Raw genomic sequence first — 26,848 nt, 5'->3', positions numbered from 1 at the left:
ATGGTGCACCGGCCAGCCAGGTGCAGCTCGGCATGTAAGAGGCTGCAGATGTCCACGGCTACATGTCGAGTGACTCTGAGCCTCCGTGTGCACTGCTGCTCCGAGAGGTACAGGAGGCTGAGCCTCGGTCTGTGGAACGTGTGGCGAGGGTAGTGCCCTCTGCGACGCATCTCTCTCTGCGGCAGCCCTCTCTCCTGCTGTACAGGTGGATGCGTCACAGCACTCTGTTGTGGAGCTCCAAGTGTCAGAGGTGGACGACGTGGATGGCGAGGCTGCTGAGGCTGGTGATGCTGTTCGCCCTCCGAGGAGGTCATGACTGCAGCTACGGCGGCCCCCATCCGCAAGATGTACATCTGAGGGGGTCCGCAAGGTAGGTACATGTCTCCGGACCCCGGGGTAAGTGTGCAGGTTGGTGACTCCGACCATCAGGAGGAGGGTGGTGGAAGCCAAACTTTGTCCCAAGTGACAGAGCGGCCTCCTGCAATGGCTGAGGGTCTCCCCCTCCCCAACAGCCCCCCCACCTGTCAAATGGACCTTTGCAGCTGCCACAGGCTGACGGCTGCAACACGTTCCCCCAGTGTGTGAAACAGTCCCATGTTTATCCAAAATCACACACAGTCCCTTAATCAGGTCAGTTAATGCCCTGAACAACCAAAGTAAATACACTCAAGTGGCATCCCGCTGGCTTTAATTGCCTGCGGGAATCCCACCAGCGGGGGCTGCGCACGCACCCCCGCACGTCAGCGCGGAACACGGAAGTGGGCGGGATCGAGGCGCGATCCGGTCCCGTTCCGGGATTTCGGGATTTTCGGGCCCCCCCGCCGAGTACGCACCCGGTAGCAGGTGTTAAAATCGGGCCCAATGGGTAGTAAAAGTTTGGAACTCTCTTCCACAAGCGGCAGTTGATGCTAGTTCAATTGTTAAATTCAAATCTGAGATTGATAGATTTTTGTTAACCAAATCTATTAAGGGATATGGGGCTAAGGCGGGTATATGGAGTTAGATGACAGATCAGTTATGATCTCATTGAATGGCGGAACAAGCTTGAGGGGCTAAATGGCCTACTCCTGTTCCTATATTTCTATGATGCTATTTCACCACAAGGAGCGGGCCCATCACCACCGCCTTCTCAGGACAACTACACACGGGTAATAATTGGTCAGAGCACCGTCACCACAAGGAGCGGGTCCATCACCACTGCCTTCTCAGGGCATCTACATACGGGTGATAAATGGTCAGAGCATCGTCACCACAAGGAGCGGGCCCATCACCACCGCCTTCTCAGGACACCTACATACGGGTGATAAGTGGTCAGAGCAAATTCGGCACAAGGAGCGGGCCATTACCACCACCTTCTCAGGACAACTACACACGGGTAATAATTGGTCAGAGCAACGTCACCACAAGGAGCGGGCCCATCACCACCGCCTTCTCAGGGCATCTACACACGGGTAATAAATGGTCAGAGCACCGTCACCACAATTAGCGGGCCCATCACCACCGCCTTCTCAGGACACCTACATACGGGTGATAAATGGTCAGAGCATCGTCACCACAAGGAGCGGGCCCATCACCACCGCCTTCTCAGGACACCTACATACGGGTGATAAATGGTCAGAGCACCGTCACCACAAGGAGCGGGCCCATCACCACCGCCTTCTCAGGACACCTACATACGGGTGATAAATGGTCAGAGCACCGTCACCACAAGGAGCGGGCCCATCACCACCTCCTTCTCAGGACACCTACATACGGGTAATAAATGGTCAGAGCATCGTCACCACAAGGAGCGGGCCCATCACCACCGCCTTCTCAGGACACCTACATACGGGTGATAAGTGGTCAGAGCAAATTCGGCACAAGGAGCGGGCCATTACCACCACCTTCTCAGGACAACTACACACGGGTAATAATTGGTCAGAGCACCGTCACCACAAGGAGCGGGCCATTCCCACCACCTTCTCAGGACACCTACACACGGGTAATAAATGGCCAGAGCACCGTCGCCACAAGGAGCGGGCCCATCACCACCGCCTTTTCAGAACATCTACACACAGGGAATAAATGGGGCAGATCCCACATTGCCCACATCCCGAGGACAACGTAAGATCTCGGTACACATAACGATGAGCGGAAGTATTCTCCATGTGTTACACATCGACCAGAGCAATTATTGCACAGTGTTAAATAACACACAATATTTCTGACCTTATCCCCTCCCTCTACGATAATTGGAGTTGAAATCGGTGACCAGTGAGAGATACCTGAAATAATTAAAGTGGCCACAAGTGGATTACTAAAGGCAGATATTTTTTAGCAATTTAATGGAGCCTTTGGAGATATCATTAATTGTACAGCTTATATAGACAAGGAAAATGAAGTATGTACAGTGTATGTGGATTTCAAGAAGGAATGTAAAATAAGTGTCTGGTACAGCATGAGACGGAGCAGAATGGATCGAACATTGAGTGTCAGACACAAAACAAAGGAGTCGGGTTAATGTGTCTTGTTCAGTTTGAAGATGGGTCAGAAATAGTGTACCAAGTTGACAGTGCTGGGGGTGTATATATATGTTAGTATGTGAGTGTGTATGTGTCTGTGTCTTCGTGTATGAGTCTGTGTATGTGTGTGTCTTCGTGTATTGTTCCTGTGAGTGTTTCTGTGTGGTAATGTGTGCGTGTGTGCCTTTGTGTATGTGTGTGTGTGTGTATACTAATTTACTTGATAAATTGTTGACACAATTGTTACAAATGTTAGAATGTTGTACAGACTGCATTTCCGGTTTATAAAAATGAAGAACAGATGAAATCACAGACCCCGGTATCGTTTCTTACAAAAAGTGACAGGAATTTTTACCTCACAAATTCTTGTATTTGTAACTTTTCTTTCTGATATTTTCATTAATTTCTTGCCCGAGCGAACTCCAATTCTCAATGTCTTATTTCAGGGAGACCTGGGAAAAGTCAGGCTGACCGGTCAGGTAATCGCCCTTTATTTCAGATTCTCTGTTGAGGCAAATAGAATCAATGCATTTAAGGGGAAGCTAGATTTTAAAAAAAACATGAGGGAGGAAGGAACAGAAGTATATGCTGATAGGGTGAGATGAAGTAGGGAGGGAAGAGGCTCGCGTGGAGCATTAATACCGGCATAGACCCGCTGGGCCGAATGGCCTGCTTCTGTGCTGTAGTTTCAGTGCAACACGATGCAACCTGTCCCATGGAGATCACATGACCATCCAGCCCCGCATCCTTCTCCATTGGCTGCGGGGGAAATGTATCTTCCAATCCTTACCGGAGCTCGGCTGTCATTATGATTGGCCAATCAATTCTGAGCATGAAGGACAGCTGATCATTGAAACCACGCCCATCTGTTGACATCTTCAGACTGAAATGCATTCTGAGCCAATCGCCCATCCGCCCCGCGGGTGCCGCTCTGGGGCTGGGAATCTCCCGGTGACTGGGGTTTAATACACTGTAACCGCTTGATGCTGACAGACTGTGATTCTGTGAATGGGGACAGTCCGTGCGCTGGGAGACTGGGGGTTTAATACACTGTAACCGCTTGATGCTGACAGAATGTGGGACTGGTGAATGGGGACAGTCCGTGCGCTGGGAGATTGGGAGTTTAATACACTGTAACCGCTTGATGTTATTTCTGATATTTTACAGACTGTGAGACTGGTGAATGGGGACAGTCCGTGCGCTGGGAGACTGGGAGTTTAATACACTGTAACCGCTTGATGTTATTTCTGATATTTTATAGAGACTGTGAGACTGGTGAATGGGGACAGTCCGTGCGCTGGGAGACTGGGGGCTTAATACACTGTAACCGTTTGATGTTATTTCTGATATTTTACAGACTGGCGGAGTGGTGAATGGGGACAGTCCGTGCACTGGGAGACTGGGAGTTTAATACATTGTAACCGCTTGATGTTGTTCCTGATATTTTACAGAGACTGTGAAGCTGAGACTGGTGAATGGGGGCAGTCCGTGCACTGGGAGACTGGGGGTTTAATACACTGTAACCGCTTGATGTTGTTCCTGATATATTACAGAGACTGTGAAGCTGAGACTGGTGAATGGGGGCAGTCCGTGCGCTGGGACAGTGGAGATTCTCTACAAAGGACAGTGGGGGACTGTGGATCATAATCTCTGGGACCAGCCGGACGCCGCTGTCGTGTGTCGGGAGCTGGGCTGCGGGGCCGCGCTGTCAGCACCGGGCCGGGCTCACTTTGGGAAAGGGTCCGGACGCATTGTGACGTATGGTGTTCGGTGCGGCGGGACCGAGGCCGCTCTGCGGGACTGTGTTTCAGCTTCATGGCGTCACCGCTCCTGGCCACACTCCACTGATGCCGGCGTCATCTGCTCAGGTAAAAATCTTCCTTCTGTCTCTCATCTCCCGCCGAGTCTGACGGTTTCCGGGAAAAGCGAGAGTAAAATAATCCGGGACTGTCCGTATCCGGAAAGTGAGATGATAATTCCAGTATTCTCAGATTATTATTAATATTAGGATCACTGTTTGTGTTATAATATCACTATAATTATATTTAATAAACACCCCCCACTGGGAGCAGTAAATACCTGATACGCGGCACATTTACAAAGCAGACAGAGCAAGTTCCCATTGAGATTTGATCCAGAGCCGCGGTGAATGATCCGAACCGCTGGAAATGTCCCAATCTCAATCCAACTCTCCATTCTAAACCCACCAGCCGCTATTGGACAAGCGCCGTGAGCCCGGCTGTGCCCCTGCGCTCGTCGCCTGATGTGAGATACAGTCATAGAATGGTTACAGCACAGAAAGAGGCCCATCGGCCCATCGATCCTGTGCCGGCTCTTTGTAAGGGCAATCCAGTTAGTCCCATTCCCCCGCTCTTTCCCCCGCAGCCCTGCAATTATGTTCCCTTCAAAAATGTATCTAATTCCACTTTGAAACACACGTTTGAATCTGCATCCACCTTCATTTCAGGCAGCGCATTCCAGATCATAACCACTCACTGGGTAAAAAAGTTTTTCCTCACGTCGCCTTTGGTTCTTTTGCCAATCACATTAAACCTGTGTCCACTGGTTGTCGACCCTTCCGCCAATGGGAACAGTGTCTCTTTTTTTTACTTTATGTAAACCAGCGTCATTTTGAACACTTCTATCAAATCTCATCTCAACCTTCTCTGCTCCAAGGAGAACAACCACAGCTTCTGCAGTCTATCCACATAACTGAAGTCCTCCACCCCGAGAACGATTCTAGGAAATCTTTTCTGCACTCTCACTAAGGCCTTCCCATTCTTCCTAAAGTGCAGTGCCTAGAATTGAATATATTCAATGACTCAGCAGAGAATTCCAAAGATTCACAACCCTCTTAGTGAAGAAATTCTTCCTCATCTCAGTTTTAAATGGCCGACACCTTATCCTGAAACTATGCCCCCCAGTTCTAGACTCTCCATCCAGGGGAAACAATCTCTCAGCCTCTACCCTGTCAAGCCCCCTCAGAATCTTATATGTTTCAAAGAGATCACCTCTCATTCTTCTTATCTCGAGAGAGTAGAGGCCCATTTTACTCAATCTCTCCTCATAGGACAGGCCTCTCATCCCAGGAATTAATCTAGTGGACCTTCGTTGAACCTAAGTCAAGTATATCCTTAATTAGGAAAGGAGAGCCAAACTGCACACAATATTCAAGGTGAGGTCTCGCCAAAGACCTATACAACTGTAGCAAGACTTCCTTACTCTTGTACTCCAACCACCTTGCAATAAATTCAACATGACATTTGTTTTCCTAATTGCTTGCTGTACCTGCATGTTAACTTTATGTTTCTTGTACGAGGACACCCAGATCATTCTGAAGACCAACATTTAATCGTTTCTCACCTTTTAAAAAATATTCTGTTTTTCTATTGTTCCTACCAAAGTGAATAACCTCACATTTCCTCACATTATACTCCATCTGCCACCTTCTTGCCCACTCACCTAACCTGTCTACATTCCTATGCAGACTCCTTGCATCCTCCTCACAACTTTCCCACTTACCTTTGTATCGTCAGCAAACTTGGATAGAATACATTCAGTCCCTTCATCTAAGTCATTAATATAGATTGTAAATAGTTGAGGCCCAAGCACTGATTCTACAGCACCTCACTAGTCACCGCCTGCCAACGTGAAATTGACGCATTTATCCATATTCTTTGTTTTCTGTCCATTAACCAATCCTCTATCCATGCTAATAGAATACCCCCAACTCCATGAGCTCTTGTTTTATGTGACAACCTTATATGTGGCACCTTATTGAATGTCTTTTCGAAATCCAAATATACTACATCCACAGGTTCCCCTTTATCTACCCTGCTAGTTACATCCTCAAAGACCTCTAGTAAATTTGTTACGCGATTTGCCTTTCATAAAACTATGTTGACTCTGCCTAATCATATTATGATTTTCTAAGTGCCCTGTTACCACTTCCTTAATAATGGATTCCAGCATTTTCCTGATGACTGATGTCAAGCTAACTGGCTTGTAGTTCCCTGTTTTCTCTCTCCCTCCTTTCTTCAATAGCGGTGTTACATTTGCTACCTTCCAATCCACTGGCGACCATTCTAGAATCTAGGGAATTTTGGAAGATCAAAACCAATGCATCCACTACATCTGCAGCCACTGGTAATTTATGCTGATCATACAGCGTAAACGCAAACCTAGGATCAGAATAAAATATAACCTTCAACAATCATGATGTTAAATAGAGCAACCGATTATTTGGTAGTGAATTATAGAAGAAGAATGGGTGGAAATTGGTCTCGGGCGGTCCCAACACAGGCGATAGTGAATCATAGAAGTTACAACATGGAAACAGGCCCTTCGGCCCAACATGTCCATGTCGCCCAGTTTATACCACTAAGCTAGTCCCAATTGCCTATAGAATCATAGAAGTTACAACTTGGAAACAGGATGGCTCAATGGCTCGATTTATACTCTGACCGATTCGGTTTACCAGTGAAGTCAACCGAAAATAAAATTAATCAGTGAGTAAAATGATCCGCCGATTTGCATCGCCTGGTTTGAGAAACGAACAGGGTTGTAAAATGGGCCCCCAATTCGGATCGCTCGGTTGGCATTGCCCGCTTTGCCCGATTCGCATTGCCCGATTCGCATTGCCCGCTTTGCCCGATTCGCATTGCCCGCTTTGCCCGATTCGCATTGCCCGCTTTGCCCGATTCGCATTGCCCGCTTTGCCCGATTCGCATTGTCCGCTTTGCCCGACTCGCATTGCCCGCTTTGCCCGACTCGCCCGGTTTTTGAAAGATCAATTTCGCCTCCAACAATTCTGCAAAGTGGAATCTAAAGTAATTTCAAGTCATGGTCAATTGGTGGTCAGAGAGATTAACAGGGACATGGAATTGAGCAGAGCAGAGCTGCAAAACATAATACTGTGAACTGAGTTGAAAACGTTAACATGAAGATGGCAAAGAAGGCGCGACAACATGAAAATAATTGGTGATTATAAAATCGATGATGTACTAAATGTTGACCTCCCCACCCGGCAAACCGTGCAATGCGAATCGGGTGATGCGAATCGGGCGATGAGAACCGGGGGCCCATTTTACAACCCTGTTCGATTCTCAAACCAGGCGAAGCGAATTGGCGGCTCGTTTTTTTCAGTAACAATATCGTTACAATGAAACATTTCGGCAAAAATAACTTTGAGCGTCCAGAAAAGCGAATGTGCTCAAAACTAACAAGTGCCCAAGACTGGACGGTATAGATCCAAGGGTGATAGAGAGGCCAGGGATGAGCATTGGGAATGGTGACCATCATTATGGGGTATTTGGCTCGCTGTACCCTGGGGAAGTTCCAGGTCACGCGGAGTTGAATTTTTGAGGAGGTCCTAACAAGGAGGGCAGGGGCATGTCTTTGGATGTTGTCTATATGGAATTCCAGAAAACATTAGATAAAGTTCCACACAAGAAATTATTAACAAAAATACAAGTGCACGGGATTGAAGGTGATCCTGTAACTTGGGTTGGTAATTGGTTGGGAGGGAGGACACAGGGAGTAGGGATAAATGGAATAACTCTGATAGGCAGGATTTGGAAAGTGGTGTTCAGCACGGGTCTGTACTGAGGCCTCAGCTTTTCACCATATTTAGTACTGACTTGGATGAAGGAATAGAGAGTTGTATGACCTAGCTTGCGAATGACATTATGTTAGGAGACACAGTAAGTTGTGTGGATGGAATAAGAAAGTTACAACGGGACACAAACAGATCAAGTGAATGGGCGATTCTGTGGCAGGTGGAGTTCAATGTGGGCCAGTGGGAGGGCATATACTTTGGATACAAGAAAGAGAAATCAGAATATTTCCTTAATGCTGAGAGATTAGGAACTGTGGAGGAGCAAATGGGTTTGGGTGCCCAGGCGCAGACATCACTAAAAGTTAGTGCACAGTTACAAAAAGTAATCAAAACGGCCAATGAAATGTCGATCTATCTTTTTAAGAGGGCTGGAATAGAAAGTTGTGCTTCATTGTACAGAGTCTTGGTCAGAACCCATCTGGAGAACTGCGATCATTCATGGGCACGACACATCAAGAATGATAGATTTTCCTTGAAGAGGGTGCAGTGCAGATTCACCAACAAGATACTGGGGCTAAAAGGGTTAAACTGTGAGGACAGGTGCCATAAATTTGGTTTGTATTTCTTTGAGCTTAGAACGTTAAGTAGTTATCTAATTGAGGTGTTTAAAATGATAAAATGATTTGATGAGTAGAGAGAGGGAAAACATTTCCGCTGATGTGGGGATCCAGAAAAAGGGGCACAATCTTACAGTTAGAGCGAGGGCATTCAGGAGTGAAATCAGGAAGCACGTTTCCATACATATAGGGTAGTGGAAATAGTAATGGTAGCAGTAGTAGGTGTCTTAGTAACAGTAGGAGGAGTTGTAGTGGAAGTCGCAGCAGCACTAGTAGTAGCAGTAGCAGTAGTAATAGTAGGAACACCAGTCGTACTAATGCTAGTGCTAGCAGGTGTAATAATGGCAGTATTAATATTAGCAATGTTAGTAATAGCAGGAGTAATAGTAGCAGTATTAGTATAATGCTAGTACTAGCAATAGTAGTGGTAGTCGTAATGGTAGTAGCAGTCATGGAAGTAGTAATAGTAATGGTAGTTCTAATGGCGAGACTAGTAATAACATTTGGTTTTGTTGACCTGCAACCAGATGAAATGTGAAACCAACTTAAAGTATTTTCATGGTACCTATGATCATTGCATGGTTATTAATATTTATTAATATGATAATAATAATTATTATTATTATTTAGATCACAGAGAGCTCAGACTGGTATCTGGGAGCAGCCGATGCTCTGGTCGAGTGGAAGTGCTACACGGAGACCAGTGGGGGACGGTGTGTGATATTTACTTTGGTTTAGAAGATGCCGGTGTGGTCTGTGAGCACCTTCAGTGCGGGACAGTGATCGTAACCCCGGGAGGAGCTCACTTTGGGGAGGGAACCGGCCCAGTGTGGAAGGAGAACTACAAGTGCAGAGGGAACGAGTCCCGATTGTGGGATTGTCCAGTTTCATCCTGGGAACAGTTTAACTGCTCACATGGAAAACACGCCAGTGTCATCTGCTCGGGTGAGTCCTCACAGTCCATTGAACTGAAATACACCAACTGTTCTACCCTCGAGAAAAGTCTCACATCAGTGAATCTATTTCTACCATTCACTGATCCACCAGTTTTACTGATGAAAATCTCATGTTTTCATTCAGCAATGGACGTGTCCCCGATGGTTGGTCAGTAGATTGGTTCATTATTAAACTACATCAGGCCAAAGGGTTTCACTCCAGCACATGTTTCATAAATAAATGGCTCGCCTTACTGTTTATTCTCCTCGTATGAATCCACTGCATTATTCAGAATCCACTGCGGATGACACTAAATTGGGGGGTATAGTTTATACTGAGGAAGAATACAACAAAATACAAGACAATAAGAAACTTGCAGAATGAGTGTTTAAATGTCAAATTAATTTCAATATAGATAAGTGTGAGCTGATGCATGTTGGCAGATGGAATAAGTAGGCCACCGTACTCCTTGGAAAATAACAGTCTAAAAGGGGTGAAGGTACAAAGGGGCTTGTGGGTACAGATTCACAAATCATTATAAGTAGAAACGCAGGCCAACAAAACCATAAAAAGTGCAAACAAAGCACTGGATTTCATTTCTAGAGGAATCGAATTCAAAATCAGAGATGTTATGTGAAACTTAATTGTGACCTGGCTTAGACCACACTCATAGTCCTGCGCACAGTTCTGGTCTCCATATTACAAAAATGCTATAGAAGCACTGGAGAAAATGCAAAAAAGATTCACAAGGATGGTATCAGATCTGAGTGGGTACAACGATTAGGAAAGACTGGACAGGCTGGGGCTCTTTTACCTGGAGAAGATTGAGAGGTGACCTGATCGAGGTCTTTAAAAATATGAATCGGTTCGATCGGGTAGACGTAAAGAAGTTGTTTCCACTTGCGGGGAGTATAAAACTAGGGGCCATAAATATAAGGTAATCACTAATAAATCCAATATGGAATTCGGGAGAAACGTCTTTACCCAGAGTGTGGTTAAAATGTGGATTTCGCTACCACATGGAGTGGTTGAGGCGAAAGGCAAAGATGCATTTAAGGGGAAGCGAGATAAGTACATGAGGGAGAAAGGAATAGAAGGATATGTTCATAGAGTGACGTGAAGTAAGGTGAGGGGAAGCTCGTGCGAAGCATAAATATCAGCATAGATCCGGTGGGCCGAATGGCCTGTTTCTGTGCTGTTAAATTTTAAGTAACTCTATGTAAATTCCTACAAACAGCTCACGGGAACTATTGACATCGAACGCAAATGCTGTGATAGTATTTAAACCGTTACAAATGTTACCGGCTTAAATATATCAATCATCATAAAATTCATTGCAATGATGGGATGTGCTTTTTCCTGGAAACCCTCGGCGTTAATTCGGCAGCAGATAAATGTTTCTAGATGAGTTTATACCTGGTCTGCACGTTTCAGTATGTGTTATATGGAGAACAATGTAATGTTGAGTGAATGGAACCTCTCGTCCTCTCCTTGGGCCCGATTTTAGCACCCGCTACCGGGTGCGTTCTCGGCGGGGGGGCCGAAAAAATCCCGAAATCCCGCAGCGGGACCGGATCGCGCCTCGATCCCGCCCACTTCCGGGTTCTGCGCTGACGTGCGGGGGTGCGTGCGCAGCCCCCGCTGGTGGGAATACCGCAGGCAATTAAAGCCAACGGGATGCCACTTGAGTGTATTTACTTTGGTTGTTCAGGGCATTAACTGACCTGATTAAGGGACTGTGTGTGATTTTGGATAAACATGGCACTGTTTCACACACTGGGGGAAACAGTCCCAGTTGAAATAGACGTGCAGCAGCCGTCAGCCTGTGGCAGCTGCAAAGGTCAATTTGACAGGTGGGGGGGGGGGAGACTCTCAGCCATTGCAGGAGGCCGCTCTGTCACTTGGGACAAAGTTTGGCCTCCACCACCCTCCTCCTGATGGTCGAAGTCACCAACCTGCACACTTACCCCGGGGTCCGCAGACATGTACCTACCTTGCGGACCTCCTCAGATGTACATCTTGCGGATGGGGGCCGCCGTAGCTGCTGTCATGACATCCTCGGAGGGCGAACAGCATCACCAGCCTCGCCATCCACGCCGTCCACCTCTGACACGTGGAGCTCCACAACAGAGTGCTGTGACACATCCACCTGTACAGCAGGAGGGAGGGCTACCGCAGAGAGAGATGCGTCGCAGAGGGCACTACCCTCGCCCCACGTTCCACAGACCGAGGCTCAGCCTCCTGGACCTCTCTGAGCAGCAGTGCACACGGACGCTCAGAGTCACTCGACATGTAGCCGTGGACATCTGCAGCCTCTTTCATGCCGAGCTGCACCTGGCTGGCCCTTGCACCATCTTCCTACCTGTCGCTGTCAAAGTCACCACTGCCCTCCCGAACTTCTGCTCCACAGCCTTCCAGGCTGCAACCGGGGACATCCCCGATGTCTCTCAGTCGTCTGCGCAGAAGAGCCCTGCAAATACACCTACACCCACTCTGCAGTGACACACTGGGTGGCATCAGTGGTGGGTCCTCATAGGGATACCCAAGAGCGGGCATTATTGCACAAACCGGACAGGATTCGCGAAGACATGGCAGTAGTGGTGCCAATATAATGTGTGATGTGAGTTGTTCTTTAATTCAATAGAAGTAAGAACCATGCCAATCCCTCAAACACCCTTGTGCATCCCCTTCATGCTCACGACACGTTTGCCTTACGCTGCCTACTGCACATATGTGATGCATGCCCTGTGGCTGCAGCACAGGTGGTGGCAGGTTGATTGAGGCTGGCCGTGAGAGAGATGCACGAGAGGGTGAGTATGGATTAGAGCCATGAGATTGTATGAGGATTGGGTTGCGTGGTAGTGGCGGGGTGAGTACTCGCGAGCTGAGTAGGTGCAGGTAAGATGAGGATGAGGTTTGAGTGGGTATGAGGGTTCATGTGACAGAGTAGTGTTGGCCGTGCCGATGGAGATATGGGGTGTGGGCAGTGTTGTGGCAGGCGGAGTGTAGGGGAAAGACTACGTGTTCTCACTGTGGCTGACCTACTGAGGTCATTGGAGCGCCTCCTGCACTGTATGCAGGTGGGCAATATGTTGGTGGCGCAGGTGACCCCCTCTGCCACCTCGAGCCAGGCTTTCTTGGTGGCAGAGGTGGGCCGCCGGGGGATAGATCTCTTTCCTCCCCATCCTCCTCACCCCATCTAATGATACCTGGGGTGAGGCATTATTAAACTGGGAGCAGCCTTCCCCCTGGGCTGCTCCATGCTGTAATTTTTGCTGTTTGTGGCAGCATCTGTCACTGGAGGACTGCCCCTTTAAATAGAGCGCCTCCAGCTGACAGATCTTACTGCGCATGCGCAGCCCGCCCGAGTCGCAGATCAGCACCGGGGAACCCGGAGGAGCAGGTAATTCGCTCCAATTCGTCTGTTTCCTGCTACGATTGCGCGGGCAACCCACTAATTTAACATGCGCGTTTTCAACGCGCCAGCTGGCCTACCCGCCGAGAACCCACACCCCTGGTAAAATCGGGCCCCTTATGTTTATCACAGCCCGCTATTTCCTATAATTGACTTGAATACGTTGCTAAAATTAATAATTAGTTTGCTGGTCCCTTTGTTTGAACAGATTAATGTCCCTCGATGCGAGAGTAAAATTGTTTTTCTGCTTTGTTGAACTCACCGTTGAAATATCTGTTATGATCATGTGAGCACTCGCTGAACCCGGCCTCTATATATTGGATGAGGCAAAGTGCCAGTGGCCAGGAGTCATTTTCTGACCGAGCTCCTGCCATCGATCGCAGCACTTCAACCACAGCCGGTCTGGGCCGGTCTCCCTCTGATTTATGTCCCAATCTCCGGAGTAGCGGCTGGTATCTGCTTGGTATTTCTCTAGAATCTCTTCACCGAGATCAGGCGACGGCAGAAAGGATGTGCGCACAGCCCGCCTGTCTAACTGGGAGTTTCAGGTTATCCGCTGTTATTAATTTATTCTTCTTCAGATGAAGATTGGCAGCCGAGACTGATCAATGGGTGAAGCCGCTGTTACGGGCGAGTGGAGATATACTACAACGGCAGCTGGGGGCGAGTGCGGGATAATCTCTGGGATTTAAATGATGCCAACGTGGTCTGCAGACAGCTCGGCTGCGGCTGTGCGATATCCGCATAACACTCTTCAAAGTACGGAGAGGGTGAAGGGCCTGTGTGGGTGAATGATGTCCATTGTAAGTGAAACGAGTCGCAGCTCCGGGACTGCAGCTCATTAACATTGAATCAGAGTCTGACTGACAGCGAGGATGTAGGCGTGCTCTGTTCAGGAGAGTGAATGGTGACATTTCAGGAGACATAAACCACCGTTATTGGTGATCTGAGAAATAGAGAATGTAGGTCCAGTGTTCATTCGTTTCCATGCAAACTGGTTATTTAGCACAGAATGTAAGCCGATATGGGAGAAAATTAACAAACAATAAGCAAGAATAGGAGAGATTTTTCCACTAAATGTGGAGCAGACTCTCCACTACAGTAGGCATCACCAAGGGCGATGTACCACTTGTTTGGCAAAATGTTTGAGCTTTTTAAGGATAATGAGAACGTTTGGGGTTATGGAAAGATTACACAAATAAAACAGTTTGCCTGTGATGTATTATCCGCTGCAAGGACATCTACCCCGGCGTTGATCTCGGTTAGTGGGTGGAATAGTTTTTTTAGCTGCCATTTCACTGACAGTCTGAAAGAGGTTAAAGCGCCACCCTGCGGCCAAACAAGGATCACCAGCTTTCCAGACACATTGCTTGTGAGGTAACAGCGCCACCCATTGGATGAAATAACAGAAGCAGATGGGGTCTTTCGAGAACCACCCATTATTTTCAATGGACTGGTGTCTCAGTGGTAATCAGGTAAAAAAATATCAAAAGCGTACATTTCGACATATGTATTCTGTATTTGTGCTTGGATTGTTTTTGTAGATTTCTCGAACACGAGAGACGAGACAGGAATAGAGAGGAGAATGTAGATTGAGTCGAACTTCACTTCTCTGGGAGTTTGGTGCTGGAGAAAGTTCAGTCAAACTGTAGGCACATGTTTTAATTTAGTAACTCAGACACGGCAGGATGGCAGTGCAGAGAGCCCAGGTGTGTTTCACAGAGTGAGCTTTGTCGATGGTCATGTATTACTATGATGGGAGGAGGAAGTTACAAAGGGACATAGGCAGAATGAAGGAGTTGGCAAAACTATGGAAGATGGCGTTTAATGAAGGGGAGTGTGAGACCATCCGCTTTGAATCTCAAGGACAAATTTTAACATTGTCTAAATGGAAAGAGACCAGAAACTGTGGAGAAGCAAAGAGGTTTAGATTTCCAGTCACAAATCACGAAAAGCTAGTGCACAGGGACAAGTGGTCGTCAAAAGGCTAATGGGATGTTGACCTTTATCTCAAGGAGGATGAAATACAAAGGGGAGGAAGTGATGCTTCAATTGCATCGAGCCTTGTTGGACCACATCTGGAGCAATGTTTTCAGTTTTTAACATCACAGTTCAGGAAGGATACATTGGCCTTCAGATTTGTGCAGGGCAAATGGTTAAATTATGAGGACAGATTGCATATACTAGGATTGTATTGTCTTCAGCATAGATGATTGAGGGTGATTGTAAATGAAAATAAGGAAACAGTGGACATGTTAAATAATTATTCTGCATCAGTGTTTACGGCAGAGGAAGAGGATAGCATGCCAGACACCCCAAGGAAACTAATTTTGAATCAGGGCCGGGCGCTACCATAATTAATGTAAGCAAATTAACAGTAATGAAGAAAATAATGGCACTAAAGAGTGACAAATCTCCAGGCCAGATGATTTTCATCCCAGGATTTTGAAGGAAGTAGGTGAGAACATTGCTGAAGCCTGAACTACAATCTTCCAAAGTTCTGTCAATTTATGAACCATTCCTTTAGATTGGACAATTGCACATCTCACTCCGCTCTTTAAGAAAAGTGAGAGATGGAAACCAAGGAATTCTCGAACAGTTAGCCAAACATCTGTTGGGAAATTACTAGAATCTAAAATTAAGGAGAGATTCACTGAACTCCTTGAAAACTTTCAGTTGATCAGAGAGAAACGTCATGGATTTGTAAAGGGTATGTCATGCCTGATGAAACTGATAGAATTTTTTGAAGAGGTGACTAAAGTAGTAGACAGGAGAATGTCTATTGATGATGTCTATATGGACTTCAAGAAGGCATTCGATAAAATCCCTCATAAAAGACTGTTAGCCATAGTTGAAGCTCATGGAATTGAGGGCAAATTATTGACCTGGTTGGGAAGTTGACTGAGCGGCAGAAGGCAGAGAGTAGGGATAATGGACACGTACTCAAATTGGCAAGATGTGACTAGTGGTGTCCCAAAGGGATCTGTGTTGGGGCCTCAACTATTCACTGTATTTATTAACGAATTAGATGACGGGATGGAGAGTCACAGATCCAAGTTTGCCGATGACACGAAGATAGGCAGCATTGTAAGAAGTGTAGATGGAAGCTTAAAATTACAGAGAGATATTAATAGGTTAAGTGGATGGGCAAAACTGAGCCAAATTGATTACAATGTAGACAAGTGTGAGGTCATCCGCATTGCACCTAAAAAGATAGATCAGAGTACTTTCTAAATTGTGAGAAGGTCGAAATAGTGGAGGTCCAAAGAGACTTTAGGGGTTCATGTGCATAGATCATTAAAATATCATGGATAGGTACAGAAATAATCAAAAAGGGTAATGGAATGCTGGACTTATATAAGTAGAGGACTAGGATACAAGTGGGTAGAAGTTATGCTGCAGCGATAGAAATCCCCAATTAGACCACACCTGGAGTATTGTGTTCAGCTCAGGGCACCGCACCTTAGGAAGGATATATTGGCCTTGGAGGGAGTGCAGTGTAGATTTACTAGAATGATACCTGGACCCCAACCAAGGGCTAAATTACGAGGAGAGGTTACACAAACTAAGGTTGAATTCCCTGGAATTTAGAAAATTGAGGCATGATTTGATCGAAGTTTTCAAAATATTAAGGCGAACTGATAGGGTGGATAGAGAGAAAGTATTTCTGCTGGTTGGGGAGTCTAGGACTATGAGACATAGCCTAAAAGTTAGAGCCAGGACTTTCAGGAGTGAAGTTAGGAAACACTTCTATACGCAAAGGATGGTAGAAGTTTGGAACTCTCTTCTGCAAACGGCAGTTAATGTGTGCTCAATTGTTAATTTTAAATCTGATATTGGTAGATTTTTGTGAACCAAAGATATTAAGGGGTATGGGGGTAATGCGGGTATATGGAGTTAGGTCACAGATCTGCCAGGATCTTACTGAATGGTGGAACAGGCTCGAGGGGATAAATGGTCTGCTTATGTTCCGATGATCGAGGCATTTAAAATGATAAAGGATTCCAAGGGTAGATAATGATACTATTTCCTCTGTTGGGGAATCCAGAACGAGTGGGCATAATCTTAAAATTAGAGCTAGGACGTTTAGGAGAGAAATGAGGAAATATATTTTCACCCAGAGGATAATACAAACCTGGAAGGCTGTTCGCGCAGACGGATGTGGATTCTGGGTCACTTGACACATTCAAGACTGAGATAGATAGATCTTTTTGTTGGGTAAGCGGATCAAGTGATATGGCCCAAAGCCGGTATATGGGGTTAAGATACAATACAGCCATGATCTAATTGAATGCCAGAACAGGTTCCAGTGGGGGTTGGTGGTGAATGTCCTCCTCGTCTTCCTCTATTCCTCCCCTTCTCTCCAGCACCACTTGCACTAAGTGACGAATATCTGGAGCAGGGGCGCCTACTGCTGGAGCAGAACCTGGTCACGTCCCACAGTATCAGAGGCTGAGTGCATTCGGGATGCGGTTGATGGGTGATTCCACAATCTGACAATTACAGCCAGGATGTATAGAAACACACAGCACAGAAGGAGGTCATTCGTCCCATCTTGCCTGTGGCAGCTCATTGTCAGAGCTATCCAATTAGTCCCACTCTCCTGTTACTTCCCCATAGCCCTGCACTTTTATCCTTCTCAAGTATTTATCTATTCCCTTATGAAAGTTACTATTGGATCTGCTGTCACCACATTTTCAGGCAGTGAATTCCAGATGCGTAAAAAAACCTCCTCATCTCCTCTGGTTCTTTTGCCAATTATCTTCAATATGAATCCTGTGGCTATCGACCTTCCTGCTAGTGGAAACAGTTTCTCGTTATTTACTCTATGAAAATCCATCATAATTTTGAACACCTCAGTTAAATCTCTCTCTTAACCTTCTCTGGTCTGGACTGGGAATTCCAGATGTGGAATAGGGACAGTGCAGCTGCAAGTCGGGGTTTTGAGAAGTCCCAGAGAGTGTTTAAACAGTTAGACAATAGTCTGAGATTGTAATATTTGAACGACTTTGTGCCATACGCTGGCCAAGTAAGGCCGAGGATGGCTGGTGAGATTAGTGGGTGGTTAAAGGACTGGGGTAGGGTGTTCACATTCTTGGGTCATAGGAAGTAACTCGGGGACAAGCAAAAGAGGTACAGAAGATACAGCCTGTATCTGAACCAAATGGCCTAATGCCCTTGCTGATAGGTTAACAGGACCATTTGGAGATGCTAAACTAATATTTCCAGGGTCTGCGGAACGTGTAGGCTTTGGACTAGAGGTAAAACGTGATTAGTAACAGAGTTGGGACAGAATAAGACTTGGCTGCAATAAACAATAAGAAATATCACTAGAGGAGGAAGGGAAAGAAACAGGTTTCCAGGAAATGAGAGATGCACGAAATGTATTAAAGTGGACAAGAGTTTGCTGGATTTAGGAGAGAGCTGCACAGAGTAGGACAGGAGCGCCCAGAGGTGTGGCAGAGGGAGGCGGAGGGACAGGAGGCTGGGATCAGAGGGACAAGGAGTACAGGGGATGGGGGGCTGGGTGAAGTTGAGAGATGGGGTGTGGGGACATCATGGGGGAAGGGGATTGTGAACTGACGGTGTGGGAGGGGTGATGGGGAAGGTTGTGAGATGGAGTGGGGTGACAGTATGGGGAGAAGGGACTGGAAACTCTCGGTTTGGGGTGATGTGGGGCTGAAGATGGTTGAGAGATGGGGTGGGGCGATGCCATGGGGGTTGGGGGCGGGGATTTAAAGTGACACTTACGGGAGAATGTTAAATAAGAAAATTTGAAGTGGGAATCAGAAGACTTTCTCAAATAATCGGGTCAGGATAGCGGATTACTTATGTGCATACATAAGGCATTGGTAAGATTTTTGAAGAATTAACAAAGTTATGAATTATAGCTGGACATAACCAAATTGCTATAACAAATAAATGCCTTATTTTTTGCAGGTTGGGGACCTTTATATTCCTGGTCACCATAGTTAAGATGTGGTGAGGAGTTGAACTCCCCATTGCAATTTTTTCCCTATATCTCTTTAACATTTACCCCCTTGGGCCCTTTCTCAGTCATTCTATCTCTGAGACATTTGTACATGATTTTGTCACCTCATGAATTGGCCACCTTGCTGCCCTCCCATACTCCACCCTCCAGAAACTCGACATTGTCCAAATCTCGGCTGCACATTCTCTGTCCCTAAATAATTCCTCACCGTTCATTATCCCTGTCCCACAACAATTCCTCACTCCCCATCATTCCTGTCCCACAACAATTCCTCACCGTTCATCATCCCTGCCCCACAACAATTCCTCACTCTCCATCATCCCTGTCCCACAACAATTCCACACTCTCCATCATCCCTGTCCCACAACAATTCCTCACTCCCCATCACCCCTGTCCCACAACAATTCCTCAACCCCCATCATCCCTGTCCCACAACAATTCCTCACCACCCATTATCCCTGTCCCCGCTGATAGTCTTCTACAGGCATGCAAACAGTAAACGGGTAGTGAGAGGAGTGGTCAGGCCGATTAGGGGCCATAAAGGATATCTACTCAGGGAGACAGAGGGGAAGGCCGAGGTACAAAATGAGTACTTTGCATCTGTGTTTATCATTAAAGAAGATGCTGCTAGAGTCTCAGTAAAGGAAGATTTGGTTGAGATACTGGATGGGCTAAAATTGATAAAGAAGTGCTACTAGAAAGGCTTGCTGTACTTAAAGTAGTAAGTCACTTGGACTGGATGGGCTGCATCCTAGGTTGCAGAGAGAAGTAAGGGTGGAAATTGCGGAGATACTGGCCGTAATCTTCCAAATATCCATAGATAAGGGGATGGTGCCAGAGGACTGGAGAATTGCCAATGTTACACCCTTGTTCAAAAAAGGGTGTAAGGATAAAACTAGCAACTAAAGGCCAGTCAATTTAACCTCAGTGGTGGGGGAACTTTTAGAAATTATAATCCGGGACAGAATTAACAGTCACGTGGACGAGCGTGGATTGATTCAGGAAAGCCAGCACGGATTTGTTAAAGGCAAATCGTGTTTAACTAACTTGATTGAGTTTTTGGTGAGGTAACAGAGGGTAGATGAGGGCAATACAGTTTATGTGTTGTATATATGGACTTTAAAAAGGCGTTTTATAAAGTGCCGCATGGTAGGCTTATCATCAAGATTGCAGCCCATGTAATAAAGGCGGCAGTAGCAACATGGATACAGAATTGGCTAAGTGACAGGAAACAGAGTAGTGATTAACAGTTGTTTTTCGGAATGGAGGGAGGTGTACAGTGGTTTTTCCCTCGGGGTCGGTGCTGGGATAAAACTTGAAAGGGTAGTAAACAGTGAGGAGGACCATTGTTAGACTTCAAGAGGATATAGACAGGCTGGTGGCATGGGCAGACACGTGGCAGATCAAATTTAACGCAGAAAAATGTTGAATGATACATTTTGGTGGGAAGAACGAGGAGAGGCAATATAAACTAGAGGGCACAACACTAAAAGGGGTACAGGAACAGAGAGATCTGGGGGTATATGTGTAAAAATCGTTAAAGGTGGCACGGCAGGTTGAGAAAGCGGTTAAAAAAGCATACGAGATCCTGGGCTTTATAAATAGTCATAGAGCACAAAAGTATGAAAGTCATGATGAACCTTTCTAAAACACTGATTCGGCCACAACTGGAGTATTGTGTCCAGTTCTGGGCACCTTACTGTGGGAAAGATTTGAAGGCCTTAGAGAGGGTGCAGAAGAGATTTACACGAATGATTCCAGGGATGAGGGACTTCAGTTACATTGATAGACTGGAGAAGCTGGGATTGTTCTCCTTGGAACAGAAAAGGTTGCGACGAGATTTGATAGCGGTATTCAAAATCATGAAGGGTCTAGACAGAGTAGATGGAGAGAAACTGTTCCCATTCGAGGTAGGGTCAAGGATTGTGGACAGTGAAGAAGGTTATCTCGGATTGCAACGGGATCTTGATAAATTGGGCCAGTGGGCCGATGAATGGCAGATGGAGTTTAATTCAGATAAATGTGAGGTGATGCATTTTGGTAGATCGAATCTGGCCAGGACCTACTCCGTTAATGGTAGGGCGTTGGGGAGAGTTATGGAACAAAGAGATCTAGGAGTACAGATTCATAGCTCCTTGAAAGTGGAGTCACAGGTGGATAGCGTGATGAAGATGGCATTCGGCATGCTTGGTTTCATTGGTCAGAACATTGAATACAGGAGTTGGGATGTATTGTTGAAGTTGTACAAGACATTAGTAAGGCCACACTTGGAATACTGTGTACAGTTCTGGTCACCCTATTATAGAAAGGATATTATTTAACTAGAAAGAGTGCAGAAAAGATTTACTAGGATGCTACCGGGACTTGATGGTTTGACTTATTGGGAGAGGTTGGATAGACTGAGACTTTTTTCCCTAGAGAGCAGGAGGTTAAGGGGTGATCTTATAGAAGTCTATAAAATAATGAGGGGCATAGATAAGGTAGATAGTCAAAATCTTTTCCCAAAGGTAGGGGAGTCTATAACGAGGGAACATAGATTTAAGGTGAGGGGAGAGATACAAAAGGGTCAAGAGGGGCAATTTTTTCACTCAAAGGGTGGTGAGTGTCTGGAACGAGCTGACAGAGTCAGTAGTAGAGGCGGGTACAATTTTGTCTTTTAAAAAGCAATTGGACAGTTACATGGGTAAGATGGGAATAGAGGGATATGGGCCAAGTGCAGGCAATTGGGACGAGCTTAGTGGTATAAACTGGGAGACATGGACATGTTGGGCCGAAGGGCCTGTTTCCATGTTATAAACTTCTATGATTCTATGATTCTAAGGACCAGAGGGCATAGATTTAAGTTGGTTGGCAAAAGAACCGAAGATGACATGAGGACAAACGTTTTTACATAGCGAGTGGTTCGGACCTGGAATGCACTGCCCGAGGGGGTGATGGAGGCAGATTCAATCATGGCCTTCAAAATGGAACTGGAAGGCAAAAATTTGCAGAGCTACGGGGATAGTGCAGGGGAGTGGAACTCGCTGGATTGCTGTTGCATAGAGCCGGCGCGGATTCGATGGGTCGAATGGCCTCCTTCTGTGCTATATCTTTTGTATGATTCTATACACAATTCCTCACCACTAATTATCCGTGTCCCCGCTTATATACAATTCCTCACTACCCATTATCCCTGTCCCCGCTTATATACAATTCCTCACCACCCATTATCCCTGCACCCGCTGATACACAATTCCTCACCACCCATTGTCCCTGCCCCCGCTGATATACAATTCCTCACCACCCATTATCCCTGTCCCCGCTGATATACAATTCCTCACCACCCATTATCCCTGCACCCGCTGATATACAATTCCTCACCACCCATTATCCCTGTCCCCGCTGATATACAATTCCTCACCACCCATTATCCCTGTCCCCGCTGATATACAATTCCTCACCACCCATTATCCCTGCACCCGCTGATATACAATTCCTCACCACCCATTATCCCTGCACCCGCTGATATACAATTCCTCACCACCCATTATCCCTGTCCCCGCTGATATACAATTCCTTACCACCCATTATCCCTGCCCCCACTGATATACAATTCCTCACCACCCATTGTCCCTGTCCACGCTGATATACAATTCCTCACCACCCATTATCCCTGTCCCCGCTTATATACAATTCCTCACCACCCATTGTCCCTGTCCACGCTGATATACAATTCCTCACCACCCATTATCACTGTCCCCGCTTATATACAATTCCTCACCACCCATTGTCCCTGTCCACGCTGAGCTACTCATCCTCACGGCACATTATCCAAGTCCACACTGATGTAAAATAGGTCCCCACCACACATAACCCAGTCCACACTGATCTAAAACAGATCCCCACAACGCATAATCCCAGTCCCCACTGATCTACAACAGATCCCCACAGCGCATAATCCCAGTCCCCACTGATCTACAACAGATCCCCACAACGCATAATCCCAGTCCACACTGATCTACAACAAATCCCCACAACGCATAATCCCAGTCCACACTGATCCACAACAGATCCTCACAACGCATACTCCCAGTCCACACTGCTCTACAACGAATCCCCCCACACATAATCCCAGTCCACACTGCTCTACAACGAATCCCCCAACGCATAATCCCAGTCCACACTGATCTACAACAGATCCTCCCACACATAATCCCAGTCCACACTGATCTACAACAGATCCCCACAACGCATAATCCCAGTCCACACTGATCTACAACAGATCCTCCCACATATAATCCCAGTCCACACTGATCTACAACAGATCCTCCCACATATAATCCCAGTCCACGCTATTCTATAAAAAGTCCTCATTGCCCATCATCACTTTCCACACTGACATATAAGGCATCAGATTTATATTCCTGCAGCCGCCTCTAAATGCTGACGTCTTCATCCCACCCTATAACTGCAACTCTATCCAATCCTACATCCCCAAACACTGTGTCCTTTGAGACCGAGATCCTTTGTGTTGAAACCATCTTTGCCCCACTGTTAGCAAAACATTCTGCTGACTCGCTACTCTCTGGTATCTCCTATGTCTCTCCGCTTCTCTCTCATTTTTAAAAACCTTCTCAAAACCCATGAGATTGACCCAGATCTTGGTCACACCTCATGTTTTCGGCTTGTAGAAAAATTTGCAGTGTAACTGGGTTTTCAAAAAGGCCTTCAATGGGCAAATTGACATCTCACTGAAGGCTGGTTGTAAATGATCTATCGTATCATTAAGTAATCAGAATGAATACTTTGCATCTGCCTTCATAACAGAGGTTGTAGTTAAGGAGTAAGAGTGTGAAATACTGGATGCGACAAACATAGTTGGAGAGGAAGTATTAAGGGGCTTAGCATCTTTGAAAGTAGATAAATTGCCAGGCCCAGATGAAATGTATCAGATTCTGTTAAGAGAAGCAAGGGAGGAAATAGCAGAGGCTCTGACCATCATTTTCCAATCCCCTTCCTGGCCGGAGGATTGAAGGACTGCTAATGTTGTACCGTTGTTTAAAAAGAGAGAAAAGGATAGACCGAGTAATTACAGGCTAGTCAGTCCAATCTCAGCGGTAAGCAAATTATTGGCATAAATTCTGAGGGACAGTATAAACCATCATTTAGAAAGGCACGGGTTAATCAAGGACAGTCAGCATGGATTTGTTAAGGGAAGGTGGTGTCTGACTAAATTGGTTGATTTTTTTGACGCGGTAAAAGGGAAGGTCGATGAGGGTCATGCATTTGCTGCAGTCTGCATGGATTTTAGCACGGCCTTTGACAAGGTCCCACAAGGCAGACTGGTCAGAAAAGTAAAAGCCCATGAGATCCGAGGAAAAGTGGCAAATTGGATCCAGAATTGGCTCAGTGGCAGGAAGCAAAGGGTAATGGTTGACGGGCGTTTTTCTGAATCGAAGGCTGTTTCCAGTGGGGTTCCGCAGGGCTCAGTACCAAGTCCCTTGCTTTTTGTGGTATATATTAATGATTTATACTTAAATGTAGAGGGCATGATTAAGAAGTTTGCAGATGATACAAAAAATGGCATGTGTTTGATATTGAGGACAGCTGCAGACCGCAGGAAGATATCAATGCACTGGTCAGGTGGGCAGAAAGTGGCAAATGGAATTCAATCCGGAGAAGTGAGAGTTAATGCATTTGAGGAGGTCAAACAAGGCAAAGGAATACACAATAAATGGAATGATACTGAGAGGTGTAGAGGAAAAAACGGGACCTTGGAATGCATGTCCACAGATCGCTGAAGGTAGCAGGACAGGTAGGCAAGGTGGTTAAAAATGCAGACGGGATACTTTCCGTTATTGGCCGAGGTATACAATACAAGAACAGGGAGGTTATGCTCGGACTGTATAGAAACCCTCAACATACTTAAATGGCACTTTGATATCTTCTTGAAGTGCCGTATCCTACAAGGCTACGGACCAAGTGTTGGAAAATCGGATTGGGCTGGGTAGTTCTATTTCGACCGGCACAGACACGATGGACCAAATCGCCTTCTTGTGCGCCGTAAATTTTCAATGTTTCTATGTATGGTATAAATGGAGATGAAGCAGCATTGGTAGAAAGGTGGTTTTCGGACAAGAAGCTAAGTGTTGGAGTGTGTGGGCATTGCTTGGATTGGAGAAGATTTGGAAGTCGTACTCCGCGAGTTCATTAATGCTCCACTTTTATTTCTGCTACATGGATGATTTGGACTTGGAAAAAGGGAGCACAATACTGAGATTGGCTGACGATAAAACAGTAAGGGATCTGGTTAACAGTAAAATGTTTCAGGCGGACACAAACACGTTTGCAGAATGGTCAAATATGTGGCAGAATTAATTTAGTATGAATTTGGGGAAGGCATTTGGGAGGAGAACCATGAATAGAAGCATACGTTCAATGCGTTGATGTTGGCTGAACAGATACTTAGCCCATGAGAACAGCCCATTTTGGAGAAGGCACTGGGCCCATTTGGCTGGATAACGTTGAATGCCGTTCAGACGAGTCCTTCTTATGGCAATGTCTCTCCACACCATGGGGTCAGCATGACTGTAAGCACAGAGAGGATGCCGGTGTGGTTTGCTCAGGTAACAGTCCGTGTTTACTCAGTGCAAGTACCATTCATGGATATCTTAATGACAGTGCATCATTGGCGCATGTGTCTTGTACTGCAAGAAATCAATCGTTAACGAGGAGCGACAGTTTCCATTCTTTTACTGGGACACCTGACCACGCAAGTGACCATTTACCAGGTAGTTTCCTTGTCAAATAATATGGTCTTTACTTGGGATTTCGTTAATGAGTCATAAAATAACTGAACTTCCTGTTGATTTGTTACTTTATTCAGGACAACAATTACGGTTAGTTGGAGGAAAGACTAACTGTTCGGGAAGAGTTGAGATCATGTTCAATAACACATGGGGGACGGTGTGTGACGATTCCTGGGATAGGCGAGAGGCCCGTGTGGTGTGCCGGCAGCTCGATTGCGGCTCCGCCCTTTCGGATTCCGGGGAGCCCGTGTATGGGAAAGGCGAGGGCCCTGTATGGCTGAGCAGAGTCCAGTGCAAGGGAAGCGAACTCTTCCTGTGGGACTGTCGGTCATCAACATCGGCTCAGCGGGTCTGTGCTCACAAAGTCGCCAGTGTGATGTGTTCTGGTAGGAGCAGGAACATGTTTATTCAATCAATGGACGCCTTCATTTATTCATTTCCGTGCTTCAGATGAAATCTCTTGTTATGTATTTTAAAAGCGAGAATGTAAAATGATGATTTCCTTTTAACTGATATTGAATATTCGGCTTTGCCATCTCCCCCTAAAACTGCAAAAAAACGACATGTACTTTTCAATAGAAGTTCATGTTGTTCTTTAATTTGTGAATATTGATTGATCCGGATCAGTAGTCACTCTGTTTACTGATAAGATGAGACTGTTTGTTTTTTCAAACATTCTATGATTGAACCATATCCCCTTACCCCTGTCTCCTGTAGCAAACCAATTCTCCAGTTTATTCTCTTCCTACAAACAGCCTCAATTAAAGTGTGCGAATTTCCCCCATTCTGGAAGTGTTGTTTCATTGGAGCAGACTTGTCGCTGTTCCCACAATAAGTCGCTCTGTTTGTCTTAATCAAACTCCTCATTGGCCCTGCTCTGTCACTCCGTCTATCGTTTGTCTCTCTGCCGACAGTCACGGCAGTTCAAGTCGAGATTCATTGTGTCAAGTGTATTCAAACGTTTCGAAGTGATAGGGCAAACAATAAATACAAATATATATTATTATCTTTCATTCATGCTTGATCCCAATTTAAATTCATT

The 26,848-nt window shown here is 46.0% G+C and overlaps 1 protein-coding gene across 1 annotated transcript; it reads left to right on the top strand.

Moving 5' to 3' along the window:
- Positions 1–26,260, top strand: LOC137335966 (deleted in malignant brain tumors 1 protein-like). The gene is made up of 4 exons (XM_068001472.1): positions 1–127; positions 4,055–4,369; positions 9,306–9,620; positions 25,884–26,260. The coding sequence occupies exons 1-4, from the start codon at positions 1–3 to the stop codon at positions 26,258–26,260; spliced, it is 1,134 nt and encodes a 377-aa protein (XP_067857573.1).
- Positions 26,261–26,848: the final 588 nt, after the last annotated feature.

Source organism: Heptranchias perlo, chromosome 20 (assembly GCF_035084215.1).
Source record: "Heptranchias perlo isolate sHepPer1 chromosome 20, sHepPer1.hap1, whole genome shotgun sequence".
Lineage (NCBI taxonomy): Eukaryota > Metazoa > Chordata > Chondrichthyes > Hexanchiformes > Hexanchidae > Heptranchias > Heptranchias perlo.
This window is presented reverse-complemented; position numbering and strand designations above follow the sequence as displayed.